Below are 18,730 nucleotides of genomic sequence, written 5' to 3' on the forward strand. Positions count from 1 at the left end.
GTGTCACGGTGACTGATATCTGTCTGGCTTAGACAGAGGAGAGGCGGATACCAACACCCCGCAGTGCTGCCTCTGCTTCCCCCGGCGCCGGGAGCCACCGACCGGCCGCTGGGAGCCGAGCGGAGCGGCGGTGGTGGGCAGCAGCAGCAGCGGGCTAAGCTAACTAGGCTAACTAACGGTTAGCTCACCGGCTAACTGGGGGAGAGGCTCAGGCTGCTGCTGGAGGTTTTCGGGGACCAGCATCCTCCTCCTCACAACGCATTGAGATTGCAAGGTTGTCGCCAACTCCAAAGAGGAGGTTAGTATGATACATTTAATATATTTCAGCTCGCCTTTTTATCGGAGAAATATCTTTTGTTGTTTATTAATTATACATTATCCAAACATGACAGGGGAGGGAGGGATGACAGGCTGGGAGTTAGCCGTTATCTTTCTGAGCTAGCAGCGACCGTTAACCGTTACCCATCCTCAAACCGTTAGTGGACATTTAAAGTCGAGATAATAAATAATTGTACGTGATGATGTGGTTTGGTTCTGGTTAATCTCTGTTATTTATTTCATCCTTACATATCTATGTTAACAGATCAACTCATCGATACTGTTGTGTAGCTGTCATCTCTTGTTGTGCTGTCATCCCCCCAAAACACCCAGTGTTGGTTAGTCATCCAGCTGTTAACCAGCTGCTGAACCACTGGGCACAGCTGGACTGGACTGTCACTCTGTGTCATGTTTTTTGTGTTTTTTTTTCTATTTTTTGTATAATACTGTCTCAGTCATAAAGAGTTTCAACTCCCTCTATGTTTTTTATATATATAATTTAATTTGTATTATTATTATTGATAATAATAGTAGTACAGACTACTACTACTTAGCAGTGAGGTGACTCAAACTATCTTTACATAAATGTTTTAATACATTTTTGCTCAGAAGTAGAAAGTACAGTGGCCTTGATGGTTAAAAAAAAAAGAAAAGAAAAAATAATGATCTCAAAACACAACAACACTAAAGCAAACTTAATGTCAAAGTATTTCTCATTTAGGAAAAGGTGGGAGAACCATATAGAAACTATATCTATGGGGAGAACACTTCATGTTTGTAAGTAACCACAACAACCCATGTCCCTGGTGACAGTTCACTGTTACTTCCTGTTTTTATTCTGTACACTCTCTCAGCCATTCGTTTTTTTTTTTTGTAATTTAAATGTTTATTCATAATTATAATAATAGTACAGGCCACAGCAGTAAGCCAGCCTTTCACCCCCCATTCTAGTTAGCATAACTTCATTTGATGCTGCTGTCTCAGTCATTAAGAGTTTCCACTCTCTCAGTGTTGGGTTTATTTTTTGTAATCTACATTTTTATTTATAAACACAGTAAAAAAGAAGAAGACAAAAGCAACTCAAATGGTACAACATACAGAAGACACAAAGGCTAAGGTCAGACAATAACATGAGAAGTCACAGTGGTCCTGGAAAAATAAGTTAGGGATACAGATAAAAGAATAGTAATAATGAAATGAATGAATATAATAATACAGGCGGCTACTTTGCAGTAAGGTGACTCATAAAGTTATTCCAACATCCTGATGTTGAGCTGGGCACAACTTCATATGTTGCTGTCTCTGTCACGAGGAGTTTCCACTCTCCCAATGTTGGTTGTGTGGGTGAGTTCCAGTTCCTCAGTGTGATCCTGGCAGCTGACGCTATCCAAACCATCACAAGTTGTGTGTGTTTTTAATCTCATCTCCTCCTCCTGTGTCATATTTCATTTCAGTGACAGTGTGAAGATGGATTGATTGAACGATGACTGGCGGAAGAAGAGTCCCACCGTTAAAATAAGAGGACTTCTTCTCTCTTAGGTATGTCCCCTACAATATCTCCCTTCTCTGTCCCAAAGGCAAAGACATTTAATTATATCTTGACTGTCACCTGAAATCACAAAGCTGCTGTAATTCAATGAAGGAAACCAAAATTGAAAAGTAGTTATGCTTCACAAGTGCTCGCCTTGAAACCACATCTTAGTGTAGTAGTGATGCAGCTGACCAGCCTCCTGTCAACCACAAACACCAAGTGTGATGTACTGTAGAAACTACGTAAGCGTGTGTCTGATCTAACCAGACAACCATTGCTTTTCTGACACAACTCATCGTGCAGTTGTGTTTCAGTATTCAAAGCGAGCCTGTCTCTCCAGGCCAGTGTTTTCCCACTCTCCCCACATCCTGTGTTGTGAGGAAGCTTCCTCTTGTCCCACAATATCCCCCCTTCTCTGTCCAAAGGCAAAGACATTTAATCATAGCATATATTATTATTTCCTGTGACTGTCACTTGAAATCACGAAGCTGCTGTAATTAAACAAAGGAAACCAAAAGTAATTGTTGGAGCTATTCTTAGTATTTACTAGGGCTGGGTATCCGTAATTGATTTGACTCCGATTCACAAGGTCCCTATTCGATTCGATACTTCACTTTTAATACCAACTTGCTTGGTTATGAAAGTGATTTTCACAAAACTAATGTTGCAAATTGTACAAAGATGGAACTCTCTAACCTAAAAATATTCATGTTTACTTTAAATTGACCAAAAATCAGTTACTGTACATTAATGCACATTTATTTAACATGACCCACTCCAAAAGTAAACAGTGCAACAATTTGAAACTTTTCTTTGTTTGGACAAACGCTACTGTAATTATGAATCACAAGTGCTCGCCTTGAAAACCCCCCCCCCACATCTTTTTGTGTAGTAGTGGTGCAACTGACCAGCCTCCTGTCAACCACAAACACGTAGAGAGCAAGCGTGTGTCTGATCTAACCAGACAACCATTGCTTTTCCGACACAACTGATCGTGCAGTTGTGTTTCAGTATTCAAAGCGAGCCTGTCTCTCCAGGCCAGTGTTTTCCCACTCCCCACATCCTGTGTTGTGAGGAAGCTTCCTCTTTTGTCCTAAAGTGCTTAGCTGCATCCTGATCAGGGTCACAGATCGCAGGACTACTCAATGGGTGTTTTGTTCTAACTCAGGGTTTTCTTTTTTAAGCTTGTTTTTGTACATATTCAAAGCAAGATTTTTTTTTAGAATGTTTTTTCTGTGTTTTTTATTCTCAGTTTTAACTCTAAACTTTAACTGGGGCGGGCAGCTTTCCCATCAGCCGGGGGCATTATTGTCAGAAATTCGGAGGGTTTACACTCTCTAACTTGTTGTCTCAATCTTTTGCGATTCGTTTTAGTCCTTCATCCATTCAGCAACTGGATGCTTATCCTGGTCAGGATTGTTTTGGCAGCAGGGCAAACGCAGAGCTGGCCAGGCATTGTCCTTTCCCCCCCAGCTTCCTCCAGCTCATTGGGGCTCCCTCTGGGGGATCCCCGGCTGCTCCTCACCTGATAAACAAACTTCATTTGCCATTTCATGTCAGGAGTGTTTGCTTAAGCAGATCTAAAAGCTGTTGCCATATCTAACCTAACATCTAGACAACATGTGATGTCTCCCTTAGTTACCCAACCCCCTGAAAACATATCCAGAGGTTGGTGGAGGAGAACATCCTGCCACGGGCCTGTAATACTCCTCCCAATGATCTAGGATCAAATGGGAAATGTTGTTGGGTTATTAGATTCCTGTTTGAGCAGGAGAATATGAAAGTGAAATTCATGTTGAAAAAGTGAGACAAGATAATATCATGTGAAGTTTTAGTCATTTTATTGTTCTGGAAAGCAAAGCTGCACTAAAACTAAGTGGTAGAATCACCTTTACACGTTTGAGTGCTCAAGCTGATTAATATGAACAGTAAAGGCTTCCACCTGCTTGGCCACGACAGCCTCATGCTCTTCGTTAATGAATTCCCCCAGTATAAACAATAAGTAATAAGTAATGGGGTTTCAAAGCATTTAAAAACCAAGGCATGATTAGTTGGACATATACAGTGTTGTGAAAAAGTATTTGCCCCTTCATGATTTCTTACTTTTTTGCATATTTGTCACACTTAAAGGTGTTAGCTACAAGTTTAATTGCTAAATTGGTTTATCACAGTTAGTTCATGATTTACCAAGGGAGGCAATTACTTTTTCACACAGGTCCAGGTAGGTTTTTGTTTTCCCTTTAATAAATGAAATAATAATTTAAAAACTGCATTTTATATAAACTTGGGTTATCTACATCTAATATCACAATTTGTTTAATAATCTTAAACATTTAGCTAAGTGTGACAAATATGCAAAAAAGTAAGCAACCAGGAAGAGGGCAAATTTCACAGCACTGTGTACGTATGTGATGACCAGATGAACTTGGTCTCTCATGTAATGTTTTGAGCCATTGCTTCATGTCAGTACAGTTCCATTATGCAGTGAGACAACACAAGTCCAATGAGGAAACGCAAAGAAGATTAAAAAACAGCACAATGTTGCTTTTGAGAGGAAGTATTTTGTCTTCTGTATTGTTCACAGTGCGTATTACTGCTCTAAATAACTTGTTGTACTTAATCAGCCAATGTTCTCTAAATAGCCCATGCAAACCAGACAGTGCATCAGAAATTAAAGATAGCTATCGGCTTGATGAATGTTAAGCAATACAATACTTGCCTTTCTTCTCAGTTTTAGTTGTTCTTTTCATGATCTGTGGCTATTAGCTGACTTCATCTTAACTTAAGGCATAATGTTGTAATTTCCTTAAAGCCCACACAAACACATAGTTTCCCATCGCTGTGTTACAATCAGTTACAGCAGTTGACTCACTCTGTTTGTTTGGTTTTTGTGAGTGTTGGACCTGAGAAATCTGCCTGAATGTCACTGACATCCCCAAAGACCCCTGATTTCCCAGAGCTTGATGACAGTGGGTTGACTCAGAAACTTTATTGATCTCCAGAGGGAAATTACGTTGTTACATTGCAGTTGCTCCAAGAGTAGAGAATCTGAAGTGCATAAAGATGAATATATACAGAAAATATTAGACAAAATATGCCCCTAAAGTGTATTATATATAGTTCAAGTTCAAGTTTACTTTATTTGTCACACATAATTACAAGTAATAATAGTGAAATTCTGATGTACCTTTTGGTCATTGCATAAAGAAAATAAAAGTACAAGAATATAAAATGAAATATTTAAAAACAATAGAATAGATTTAGAATTTAATACAATAAACTAAGTGCAAATAACTAAAGGAGGACGTCGGTATTAATGGCAGCCAGTGTAATAAATTATTATCATTGAGAGTGCAATGGCAACCAATAAAAAATGTAACAGTGCATATGTAAAAAAAAAAAAAAAAAAAAAAAAGTGTATGTAAATGTAAATATGAGCTGATGAGCTAATATTGACTGGTGAAAGCACAGGGAAGTAACAAGAAGAAGTAAGAAAGGAAAGAAACAGTATAATTTTTTCTATTTCATTTGACAATAATTGGCTCATTGTGTAATTATAATCTTATAAATATAAAATTAGCCTCAAAATTAAAGTTTAACATGTCAAGGATGCCACATTTGACCTTGTCAGTATGTCACAAGAGCTGAAACTTCGGACCCTAGTCAGAACCATAGTTATGAAAACAATGTTAGTGCTTGTTTTTCTACAGTACCACAGGTATTGAAGATACAATAGATGTTGTAGGTAATTAAAGCAGTGATTTCTGTGACTGACGAGGACAGATAAAAAACCCTGTCAGTGCTTCAGATGGGGACACAGGAGACAATAGCAACATGTAGTTTACAGCGAGTGCAGGTGCGGCAACAGTTCCCACCAGCACAGACGGACACATGGAGGTGTTTTGCATGTGAGGCGGATCGTCTGGGACAGGTTTTTAGTTGTACTGAAGCCAGTATGCAAACAGTGTCACAGAACATTTCACATGAGAGGCGGCCGGCAACGCCTCAAACTAAATGTCAGCCGCTCAAAGACAGACATTTGGATCAATGCACACGATCCAGGGTGAGTGAGCTTCAGTTCATTGTCCAGGAGCGGTACAGTAACTTTCATTCTAGTATTAAAGTTAATGTTTAACAACATAGAGGTGTAAAACGGTTTCTTTGATGTTTCACACTGATTTCACTTTGGAGACAAACATGCATGTCTGTGCATTTATGAGTGATGTGTATCTGGAGTAATGTTTTTGAATGAAATATGAGTCAAATCTGCACTAAATAAAACATGACAGGCTGTAAACAAGTAAACCATTTCAGTTTGACACACACACACCATCGTCTTGCTCCTGGTTGACTTAACATGTCTGGTACGACTCGGTGCTGGTAACAGTTGCGATGGCCTGAGGCGTTTACTCTTTAGGGCGATCCATCCATCTGTCCCACTCTCTTGTACGCTACATCTCAGTCAGGCCTCGAGGGAATCGCTTCAGATTTGGCACAAACATTCACTTGTGACCCCACGAAGCATCTTATGTGAAAAAGTCATGATGATGCTAATGATGAGAAGATTTCACGCAAAATGTCTGACAGGATTAAAATGACATTTTACATCCCAAAGGTCAGCTGCACTGTGCTCTGGCCATTAATCAACTCATAAGTCCAACTACAGCTACTTTCTGAGATTTTATGCATAGTGTGAAAAGAAGCTTTGAGTATACTACTCTTCTTTTTCTTTGCATTTAGTGTCACTAACTTTATTGGTTTTATTGAGGTTTAATGTTTCACACTATGAGGGTCGGAAGTTGCTTTTAAACGTTGCTGTCTTTCAGGTTGTAGCTTGACTGTGTGACTGAGCTGGGAGACCGAGAAGAAGAAGATGCCTCCCAGGCCGTCCTCAGGGGAGCTATGGGGCATCCACCTCATGCCTCCCAGGTATAACACACTGGATTCTCTCTATGCACTACTATTTATTTTAGACCCAATTTTAAGCTAAAGTGTTTCCACTCAGTAGACTTTCATTATATATTTGACATTAATACATAACATTATTGAATGGGCCCTTTACTAAACGTACTGTATGTATCGTGTCATGGGTAGGCCGTACAGTGTGGAAATAAAGGTTGAATTTAATTTATACAAACTGTCACAACATTACTATTTATCGTACTGACGGAAATTAGCTTGGACACACTTTAATTTCATGTTACTGCAATTAAATCATCTCCTACATTCATATACCTGTGTATTTATTGTTATTACCTGTTGAGCTGTTATTGTTACTATCCATCTACTGTATATTGTCTGTTGAATATAAATAAATAATTCACAGTGTAAAATGTCCAGTGAAAGCCTGGTAAATGAAAAGTAGAGAGTGATGTTTACATTGTGTAATAATAATGGCGGTTGTGTGTCTGCAGGATCCTGGTGGACTGCCTGCTGCCCAATGGGATGATCCTGACAATGGAGTGTCTACGTGAGGCCACGCTCATCACCATCAAACACGAGCTGTTCAAAGAGGCCCGCAAATACCCCCTCCATCACCTCCTACAGGAGGAGACGTCCTACATCTTTGTCAGTGTTACACAGGTACGATGAGGTATTCACTCCACCAATGAAAGTATGAATGACGAAAGGTTTACATAGGTTTATTCATTTATTTTTTAATTATTCTGCATGCAGGAAGCAGAGCGTGAGGAGTTCTACGATGAGACTCGGAGGCTGTGTGATCTCCGACTCTTCCAGCCTTTCCTCAAGGTCATTGAACCAGTTGGCAACAGAGAGGAAAAGATCCTCAACAGAGAGATTGGTGAGATGCTCCTCCCTTGGTTTTGTTGTAGCCATGGTTTGTTTTTGTTTTATTACTTTGGTTAGTTCAAAAATATGGATCGATCTATAGTTTGGAACAAATGCATTATTCTTTAATTTTGTTAGATCCTTCATTATAGTTAAAGCAGAAGTGAGTGATATATTTGTGTTAATATAAGTCTTAAATAGTTATATCTTCCGACAGCAATCACTTACATAGAGTGTTTGGTCTGAAACACGGGTCTGTCAGTCCCTCTGCTCTGCTCTGAGCCGAGGAGAAAACATTTATCGTATCCTACAGTTTTTATCCAATGAGGAGAGAGAACGGCATGCAGGGCTGTGTGTGCAGCCAAGGGACGCCGTGAATGTGGCGACGTAGGGACGAGGACTGTTATGGTGCGTTCAAGGAAACTCGTTTTTTTCCGACCTGTGAAGTCGTACCAGTTCGATCTGGTACATAGACTGTACAAAAAGACGTACTGGTACGATTTCACAGGTCAGAAGTTACGAGTGGCCGTTATAGTGAGTTTCACCGGTAAAACAGGTCGGAAAAACACGAGTGGGTTGCCTGGAACGCTACAAAGTCGTAAATTGTGACTTGAAGCTGTAATTTATGATTTCAAAAGCCTGCCTGGAACGCAACATTAGCGAAAACGACCGGATCACTCACTTCTGCTTTAATCTAAATAATTGCTGTTTTTTATTAAATGGATTATAGGCAAATAATGGTGAAAAAAGGTGAAAAAACCTGCCTGAACTACATTATTAGACTAATTCTGAACTTGACAAAATAAACAGATTAAATGCACTATTGCTAATTCAGTTGTTTTGGATTACTGTTCTGTATATTTTTGTGTATGTAAAAAGATATTGGAGTAAAACATTATTTTACTTTATCTGTGAACCAATCTTGTTTGAATTCCCCCCAAAGCCCCAAAGACAACTCCTGCTCTGTTTTGTGTCCCGTCAGGTTTTGCCATTGGTATGCCTGTGTGCGAGTTTGACCTTGTGAAGGACCCCGAGGTTCAGGACTTCAGGAGAAACATCCTGAATGTCTGTAAAGACTCCGTGGAGCTGAGAGATGCCAGCGGGCCTCACAGTAGAGCGCTGTATGTTTACCCACCCAACATTGAATCCACACAGGAACTTCCCAAACACATCTATAGCAAACTGGACAAAGGTAGGCGGCGGCTTAAATTGACCGAACTGAGGTAACGGTAATATCACAGGATGTTTTTAAAGGCAGAAATAATAAATCTTTGTTTTGGTTGTCTAATCAAACCCATGATTTTGTGGCAATTATTTAAAAAAAAGAAAAGCACCTTAAGACAACAGGAGGATCAGAGGGGAAACCAGTGAACATTTTAGCCTCCCATCAATACTTAATAACCACTGGCCTAGCCTTACAATGCATAGGAACTGTACTAATGAGCCTGGCAATGAATGCATTGATTGAAATGCTGCTAGTGTGATGCTATTGTAGTGAAACAGTAAAAATGAAAGCACAAGATTCAATACAATAGACTCATTCCTCTGAATAATTAATGGCGGGTTTTGTTCCTTTGTTGCTGTCCGAGTGAAATTTGAATTATTGATCAATTGTCCGACTGTTTTTTCTGTCTGTTTCTTTTCACAGGTCAGATTATTGTCGTGATTTGGGTGATTGTTTCTCCGAACAATGACAAACAAAAGTATACACTGAAGATCAATCATGACTGTGTGCCGGAGCAGGTGGGGTGAACAGACAGTTAATCAGTCATTTTTAAAGCTGTTCATTTATCAGCAAGAAGGAAAAGAGACAGGAAACAAGCCAGTAATGAATGGTGCCTTCTTCGCATCCTCTTTGTGTCTGTGTGCTAAAAGGTGATCGCAGAGGCCATTCGTAAGAAGACACGCAGCATGCTGCTGTCCCCAGAGCAGCTGAAGATGTGTGTTCAGGAATACCAGGGTAAATACATCCTCAAGGTCTGTGGCTGTGATGAGTACCTGCTGGAAAAGTACCCCATCAGCCAGTACAAGGTAAGAGACTGGAGAGCAAACATTCAAGCATCAAAGCATCAGATTAGTGGAAATAAAGACCTCCAATACTAAATCATACCTGAGTAATTTATCAGAAACAAAAGAAAACTGATCTGTATATTTAATCCTGCCAATTGTTCATATTATCATTGATGTTTACAACTTGGGAAACACTGCTTATGAGAGATAAGGAAATTGTACCACAGCATCACATCAGTGAATATAAACACTGCAGATGTGAAATATGTGGGGAAAAAAGAGCAGGACGTTGGGCTGGACACGCATGTTTGTGAAATACAGTCGTCGTCCTCCACCAACAACCCGAACCTGGAGAGACTTCTATTGATTCGCTTATTTTTATCGCTCCCGAACAGACGTCTAAACAAACTGCTGCTCGGCTAATCCTGCTGGAGGGAAAGTGGAGAAATGATTGTTGATCCTTGATGACTTGTTCTTCCATCAGGCTGTAGCAACAATCTTAAAATAAACCCTAGGTTCTAATATCAATATAACACTCACATCACTCAGACACATTTCTGATGGAGTAAACACAGATGATATCTACACTATCTTTGAAAGATTATGTTGGGAGCAAGAAAAGAAAAAAGCCTTCACTCTTACTGCTGCACTCCATCAATATTGTATAATACTTATAGAACAGATAAATAACTCCATACGTCTCGATGGGAAAAATTGTGTTTTATTTTACCAGTGAGACAGATCCAGAAGATTTGTATGTAACATGATATGTCTTTTTACATCAGGCAACTTTGCACTGACCTATTGATCCTCCCATGACTTCATAGTTTTTCCCCCTCCTGTTGTTCTTATGAGATGAAAAATGTTAAAAGTTGGAGTTGAAGTAGTTGGAGTCAAACAGTGAAATTCTCGGTGTAATGATCTTAAGACCTGTACAAACATGCTCCAATTCAAGAAAATGCTAAAAGAAATAACAATAAGAACTTATGACACGACAAGTAATTAATAACTCACAAACGGTCTTTATTAGTGCGAAAGTGTCAGATTGAATCTTTGTTTGTTATGTTTCTGTTTGTTTTCTTTTTTTCACTGTAAAACTGTTGCTCAGTGACTGACAGATTATTTCAGTACAATTATAAATTGAGTGAGGTACAGGAAATTAAAGAGATACGTATCTTCTCCCTGCTCCTTTCCAACCATGGAATAGGAAAGTATTGTGTTTTGGTATGTTTATTTTGGAAAAGTCATAAATTACCTTGGACCGAACAAAGAAAGAAAGAAAAGAGAGATGTATCAGGTGTAGCTGGGATTTTTTTTTAACGCGTATGTGGAAGAAACCTTTCAGGCTCCCAGCCCAGACATGTTTCAGCTCCACTGGCTCTCATTAAAACGCTGGAACCTCGACTCGTCCCCTGTCACAGCGCTGTGAGCTGGAGCTCTGAACCCGGAGAAATTCCCTCCGAGCCACATCAAAGTAAAAGATGCTCACGGTGTCACTCTTTCCTCCACAGTCAGCTCCTAGAAAATGACCAGTTGACATCACTGGCAAGACCTACGCAGGGTGTAACTCTATCAGCTCCGCATGCACTCGTTTTAACTCTGTGTCTCTCTTCCCCCTCTCCCTCTCCCTCTCCCTCTTGTCTGTCCCTCTAGTATATCCGTAGTTGCATCATGCTGGGCAGGATGCCTAACCTGATGCTAATGGCCAAGGACAGCCTGTACACCCAGTTGCCTACAGACAACTTTGTGATGCCGTCCTACTCTCGACGTATCTCCACGGCAACGTCCTATATGAACGGCGAGGCAGCTGCCAAGTCGCTGTGGACCATCAACGGCACTCTGCGGATACGGGTCCTCTGTGCCACCTACGTTAACGTCAATATCCGGGACATAGACAAGGTGGGAACGTCCAGTGTTAACAGGGAATATACAGTTGGTGCGGAAAGTATTCATACCCCCTTCAGTTTTTCACTATTTGTTATTTTGCAGCTTTATATTAAAATAATTTTTAAAAAAAACTTTTTTTTTTCTCATCAATCTACACTCAGGTGTGTCCAAACTATTTAATTCAACATAGCTGGACTCTAATGAAGGTGTAGAACCATCTCAAAGAGGAATAAAAGAAATTGACGGCACCTGTATGACCTACATGAGTGTCACAGCAAAGGGATGAATGCTTACAGTATGTTCAGGTGATATTTCAGTTCTTCTTTTGTAATTAATTTACAAAGAATTCTCAAGTTCTGGGTTTGTGCCGTCATGATGGGTTGGTGAGTGTAGAATAATGAGAAAAAAAGTGATTTTACAATAACATAAGCTGCAAAATAACAAATAACGAATAATTGAAGGGGTATGAATACTTTCCGTACCCACTTTAACTGAGCTTGGGCTCATCAGTCAAATCAAACGAACCTCCTAAACAAGAATCATGAGTCCAACATCTTAGTGAACACTTAACACTGGTGGGAATACGCCAGAATTGGTCGAATAAGAATGATGACTCGAATTGAGGACTTTAAATTTAGATTTGTTTTGGAGCTGGATAAAGTGACGGTTGTTCCAGTGGTGCAGAGTGTCCCACCTTCCCACTCCCTCACATCCTGTGGAAACAAACTGTCATTGTCCAAGTCTGATGTGAACACAGACCTTCACCAGGGGGAAAAGTAATGCCTGGTAGCCAACCTTGATGTGTAATGACAGCTGAGCTCGACAGCTTGTTACAGGACAATAATCCATACGGTCATATGATTTTTTTTTTTTTTTTAATTATGGTTGCTGCTGTTTGTTCTTCCCTTAAATCTTCTCCTCGGTCAAAGTTGCTTCTCCTTTCTCTCTGCTTGTAGATTTATGTGAGGACCGGCATTTACCATGGAGGTGAACAGATGTGTGACAATGTCAACACACAGAGGGTACCCTGCTCCAACCCCAGGTAAAATGTAAACATGTTCATTCATGACTGTAGCCCTTAAATGCAAGACTTCTTAAAGGGATATTTTAACATTTTGGTAAATTGGCCCATTGCCATAATCCCTATAGTCATAGCAGTAGGTTTGTTACCTGAATTGTCGGTGCAAGCTATTTTTAGAACGGCGGAGCAGAGCCGCGAGCTGCTCAGAGCTACGCTACAGAGGCTAATGGGATTTCTTGGTTTTCCTCATCAAACTCATCAAATACACAATCCAACAACTCCAGAACGCTCTGGTGGACAAGGTGTGACCTGCACATTCACCACGCTATGAGATAATAACGGAACGTTGTTTTCGAGGCAAATGCAGAGACTGCTTGCCGAAAAACTGCCTCCGACGGGAACGTGCATCAGCGGTTTTGCATGAATTTACCTTGAAAACAGCTCTGTCTCGTAACGTTCGGTTATTATCTCACAGCGTGGTGAATGTGCAGGTCACAACTTGTCCACCAGAGCATTTTGGAGTTGTTGGATTGTGTATTTGATGAGTTTGAGTTTCTAAAAATAAAGGTAACAAACCTACTCCTAAAACTATATGGATTATGGCAATGGGCCAATTTGCCAAAATGTTGAACTATCCCTTTAACAGTAACAACAATAACTTTATATATAGAGATCTTTCCTCAATGTTAGTTAGAAAACTTTCACCAGAATTCTCCTTTTAGACCATCTACTAATCTGCTAATTTACTTTGAGCAGTAAAGCAGGATAAACAGTTTAGTGCTGGCTGGTAACACTAAACTGCCGTATCACATTACTGTTAAACCCTAGTCTTGGCCCTCACCTGACAGAAATGGCACCCAGACATACACAGTACCTGGGGGAACATATGTGGCCTTTATACATGAATAAATGTTGTGTGCTACGTAGAAGTATACGATCAAATCAGCAGTTTGGTTAGAAAAGCTCTTACTTTAGGCCCATTGTTAGAGGTAGTACTTTGAGCTTTATGTCTACAGATTAAAATATCTTTGTCGTTTTATTCATCTTTTTTTCTGTTCGTTATTCCAACCCTGCAGGTGGAATGAGTGGCTCACCTACGATATGTACATCCCAGACATCCCCCGCGCTGCCAGACTCTGCCTCTCCATTTGCTCTGTCAAGGGCAGGAAGGGAGCCAAGGAGGTAGGACGACGGAGAGCAGTGCAGGGAATCACACAAAAACAATCTGTAGCCGGGAACAACAAACAACAAACAGAGTATAAACTCATCATTTCAGCCAAAGGAAACAAATGGTGTGATCATACAAATCCAACACCTGCATATGCCACACAGAATAACAGATCGGCAGACAGTTGTCACACCCTAAAGATAGCAGAGAACAGATGACCTTCATGTGTCAAAACGATGGCATGCTCACCCATCCTGGGGGGATGTATATGTATCGGTGCCTCCAGTGAATGTGTGTGTGTGTGTGTGTGTGTGTTGGCAAATGAACCTGCACTGTGTGTGTGAGTGTATGTGTCCACAGTGAGTTGGAGCAGTGGTATCGTCTTTTGGCTCTGTTTAATTACTAATCAGCCATGGGCACTGCGATGGCAGAAAACATCAGCAGAAACTCGATCAGCAGAAGGGACTTTTCCGTTCATGTGAGAATATCGCTTGGGTAAATTGGCACTGTGGGCATGTTGTGAATGAGGCTAATTGTTCTCCATCAGACTCGCATCAAAGTATCTGACAGCTGAAAAACACAACGCCTGGATGGAGCAAAATCAGAATTACAACTGTAAAGTTAGCAAATTAGTACATTTAATATAAAAATTAAAAAAATATATGAAAAAGAAACTTTAATACTGTTTTGGTATCATCCAATAATCATTTGTGTTGTATGAATCAATCAATTGTATTGGACATGTCAAGAATAAAATAATAATATTAATAATTAAAAGCATAGAAGCAATGCTAAAATAAAAAAATAAAAATAAAGAAACAATAAACCACAATCCTCTGTATCATAATCAACACATGTTAAGAATCATCATCTCAAAAGAAGATACCTGTCATGTTCAAAAGGGGAAAGAAGAAGTTGAAAGCTTTTCTAGTCCTTCCCCTATTCATATTCATATAATTCATAATATCAAACTGAAGTTACAGATAATTACAGATCATTCATTCATATAATACTAATAGAAAATAAAAGTTCAATTTACAGCCATCAGTCCATGTTATCTGTCTCAGTAAACAAATCAACTCATTTGGTCAGAAGAGGAACAAAATAATCTAAATGAATACACATGCAGTCCAAAAAATAAAAGAACAGAACCAGAAGAGAAAGAAAAAAACCACTAGTCCATCTCATAAGCACTCAGTACTTTGTTTCAAGGAGTGTGTGCATTTTCCTCTCTGAGGTTAGAAACCACGAAGTGTAAAACTCTTCCAGTGTGTCTCATACTCGTAACAGACACCCACGCCAATCAATTCTTTTTGCATCTTTCTCTTCAGTCTGGTGGAAAAGCTGGAAGATGGCGAGGTGTGTGTGAGAGTGTGTGAGTGTATCAATGAATGCCAGACATGGATATTGTAACAGACACCCGGGGTGAGTCGTGTCCCCTGCTGCGCCACACTAGGTTCGGGTCGGGTTAGCGGATGCTCTTTCATGCGCCACCTGAATTAAAGATAAACACTTCTCTACGGCAGCTCTTTGTTCCAGCACTTACTATAAATAGGTGCGTTGTGACTGGCCGTCTGCGTGTAACTCTGTCAAGCTCACCTTGTTCCATCGCTGCCCCTTAGTGAAGACTCACTCTGAAGAACCAGATCTTATCTAAAACATTTCTGCAGCCTTTGTGAAGGCTGATATTGTCGCTCTTTGAAATCAAGCAGTTAAAGTACATTGTTTGAAAACCTTTATTATAAATCAGGATGAAACTGTAATGCATGTTCATGAGCAGCAGTCCATATGTTCAGAGAGTTTATTAACATTGCTTTATACATAACGTTTTACTCTACTAACATTCAGAGGCCCAGCTAAGTGAACTATTTTCTGTCTACAGTATTGACTGCCATAAAATAAAACATTCACATTACTGTAATTGACATGGATGGTCAGTTTAACAAATATTCTTTCTGTGACTGTGGTGTGACTGGACTGCACAGATTTCCCACCTGTGGAAATCTTGTCTGTGCTTTCACTTGGCTGGAGCCTTCTTCATTTATTTTAAATGGTCTCAGTGTCGTGTATTATGTTATAATTGATATGGACTTTATTCTGAGTCGGTGCTTTTAATCCGCCCGTAATAGAAGAAAATCTTAACTCTCTTCAAACCTTAAAGGGATAGTTCAACATTTTTGGCAAATTCTCCTATTGCCATAATCCCTATAGTCATAGCAATAGGTTCCTTACCTTTAATTATCGGTGCATGCTGTTTTGAGATCGGCGGGAGACGTGAGCTGCTCAGTGAACACAATGGAGGTGAACGGTACATAGTCCCCTGTCCCTCATCAAACTCATCAAATACACAATCCAACAACTCCAATTATGTAACATTACGACACATGAAGCAAATACTACTCGCAGCCGTATCTGGGATGTAGTTCCGGCTACTCATTTGCCTTGAAAACAACTCTGTCTCATGATGTTACATTATTATTTCATAACATGGTGAATGTGCAGGTCACAACTTGTCCACCAGAGCATTTTGGAGTTGTTGGATTGTGTATAATTAAAGGTAATGAACCTACTGCTATGACTATAGGGATTATGGCAATAGGAGAATTTGCCAAAATGTTAAACTGTCCTTTTAAGACCGCTCATGTTTTACCTCTGTGAGTCCCATAATACATTGGTGTTAAATGCCTCTTTGATTCCCCTTTTTATCTCTCTTTTTAGGAGCACTGTCCATTAGCTTGGGGTAATGTCAACTTGTTTGACTACACTCACACGCTCGTGGCTAACAAGCTGGCTCTGAACCTCTGGCCAGTCCCTCACGGCCTTGAAGACCTCCTCAACGCCATAGGAGTCACTGGATCCAACCCAAATAAGGTATTAATTATTCAGCTTCCTACCTACTTGAAATAAAGCATGAGAAAGTAACAGGTTTTCCATGTTTCACTGAGAGTCTGGACTATTTTATGAGACTTTAATTTACACCGTTGAATCACTTTCTTCTGATCCCTGTTGTCCAGGAAACACCATGTTTGGAGCTGGAGTTTGACCACTTTAGCAGTCAGGTCAAATACCCAGATATGAATGCAGTAGAGGATCATGCAAACTGGACCATCTCCAGGGAACTGGGGTTCAACTACAACCTCTCTGGACAGGTAACAACCTGCTTACCCGCTCCTAACTAGAGTTCATCAGCTAAAGCTTTTAAGAATGTAGTTAATTACATGTAAATATGCACACCTCACTTCACCTAACTTACTTGAAAACTTGAGAAACATTTGTTTTCACCTAACTGGTGTGAGGTGTTGTCATTGTCAGACACCTGGGCCATGTATGATAACAACCTGAGCAGGAGGGTGTGCACCTTTAAATAACCAAATGAATTAAACACAGTTAATAGACATGTGGAAATGAAGTCATGTTATGAAGTACCAGCATTAAAAATCATGATTAAATACATCTTTACATCCATATTCTCGCTGAAAAAGCTGATTAATTTTGAAAAAACAATTCAAATATGCGCCAAGTAGCAGTAGTGGTAATTAAAGAGTGGAAGCATTAACCATTATGGGCTTTTATGACTCTTTCCAGTTTATTTTCAATCTTATAAATTAAAAATATTCACATTCATAAATAATTTGATCCGCAAGATTGATTTCCAGTTGTAAACTCATTGACATGCACCTTCTTCATTGAGTTGGTCCTGACACTTCGGTGTGACACAACAGTTCCTGTGTTCAGTTATTCATGATCTGTCTTATCAGATTTCTAGATGAGATGATGTGTGATATGAGAGCCATGACTTCTGCTGTGATAATGTGACATGTGGCTGTGTGTGTGTGTGTGAACAGTGTCAGACGACGTGTTAAGTTATTCATGATGTGTGCATCAGATGTGATAAGAATACAGTAATATCATCCCATTTATTCTTAAGCAGGAAATTGTTTAATTCAAATCTACATAATCATATTCATACAGTCAGAAGTCAGTGGTTCTGTTAAGGAGGCTGATTGTGGCAGGAACAGATGAGCTTTACCACAGATTTTTAGTGCTTTTAGCTTCTCAAAGTGATGCAGCCTGTAGGGAAAAGGTTCACATTCAGGATGTGAGGGCTCGGCTCCAGCTCTGTCACAGCTCTGTCACGGTTTTAACATCAGTTGGAAGCGATTCAGAAGCAGCACTGCTGTTATTCTGCTGCCACATTTATAATAGAGTTAGGAGTGTTGTGCTTTACAAGGATAAATACACATTTACGGCTCATTCAGACGTGGTAATGGATCATTTTTGGCTTTATCAAACTGAACAACAAGTATTCTGTAATTTTTACACCTTCTTTGCCGTTACCCATCACTCATTTTTTAAATTAAATGATGTATTCCTGGTCAGCGTTATATTTATGAGCCCAGTGCATAATCAGATTTCTTGCTTGTCTGAATTGTCTCACAGCAAAGAGAGAGATATGTAAAAAGAGAACATTATTGTAAAAGCAAATGCTGTGAAACTGATTTATTTGTCTTTTTCTCTCAGGAAACGCATGAAAAATAGTTTTGCAGAATATGTAGCCAGAAAACAAATGAAATTCATCATTGAAATCATTTATTTTAAATCATTTAAAAGAAGGAAAATTACATTTAAAGTGAATTTCACAGAGCATCAGAAACTGCAATATGGGAAATAACTCACTATGAGAAAAACTAGCTCTTTCCTTCTTCATGTGAACATTGTGAACCAACCAAGTAGCCTGATTAAAAGCTGTTGTTAACTTGAGCAGAACTAGGGTGGACATGGTTGAATAGATAAAATGGTAACACAGAGGCTGGGATCTGGTAAATGCTGGGATTTAGAGCAGATTAACTTGCAGAAGGACAATGTGACGCTTTAGTGTCATGTTGTTGTTCCATCAGATACTGTGCGATGCAGGACAGGTGGACCACACGGTGCTGATTTATTCATGACTATAGCGTAATGTGGCGTATCGTAATTCCTTTATCTGTAACTTGAGTTTGATAAG

The 18,730-nt window shown here is 39.7% G+C and overlaps 1 protein-coding gene across 1 annotated transcript in view; it reads left to right on the plus strand.

The window, feature by feature from the left end:
- Window positions 1-237: 237 nt before the first annotated feature.
- The window catches only part of LOC310985278 (phosphatidylinositol 4,5-bisphosphate 3-kinase catalytic subunit alpha isoform-like), a 29,663-nt gene continuing 11,170 nt past the window's right edge, over window positions 238-18,730 (plus strand). Inside the window, exons 1-13 of the mRNA XM_083970835.1 lie at window positions 238-298; window positions 1,773-1,857; window positions 6,676-6,778; window positions 7,264-7,432; window positions 7,526-7,652; window positions 8,622-8,831; window positions 9,288-9,382; window positions 9,515-9,670; window positions 11,303-11,548; window positions 12,493-12,578; window positions 13,634-13,739; window positions 16,444-16,596; window positions 16,740-16,874. Coding sequence (XP_083826961.1) covers window positions 6,723-6,778; window positions 7,264-7,432; window positions 7,526-7,652; window positions 8,622-8,831; window positions 9,288-9,382; window positions 9,515-9,670; window positions 11,303-11,548; window positions 12,493-12,578; window positions 13,634-13,739; window positions 16,444-16,596; window positions 16,740-16,874 — 1,539 coding nt within the window. The 5' untranslated portion in view covers window positions 238-298; window positions 1,773-1,857; window positions 6,676-6,722. The remainder of the gene's footprint in view (window positions 299-1,772; window positions 1,858-6,675; window positions 6,779-7,263; window positions 7,433-7,525; window positions 7,653-8,621; window positions 8,832-9,287; window positions 9,383-9,514; window positions 9,671-11,302; window positions 11,549-12,492; window positions 12,579-13,633; window positions 13,740-16,443; window positions 16,597-16,739; window positions 16,875-18,730) is intronic.

This window comes from Trachurus trachurus, assembly GCF_905171665.1.
Source record: "Trachurus trachurus genome assembly, chromosome: 4".
NCBI classification, from domain to species: Eukaryota; Metazoa; Chordata; class Actinopteri; order Carangiformes; family Carangidae; genus Trachurus; species Trachurus trachurus.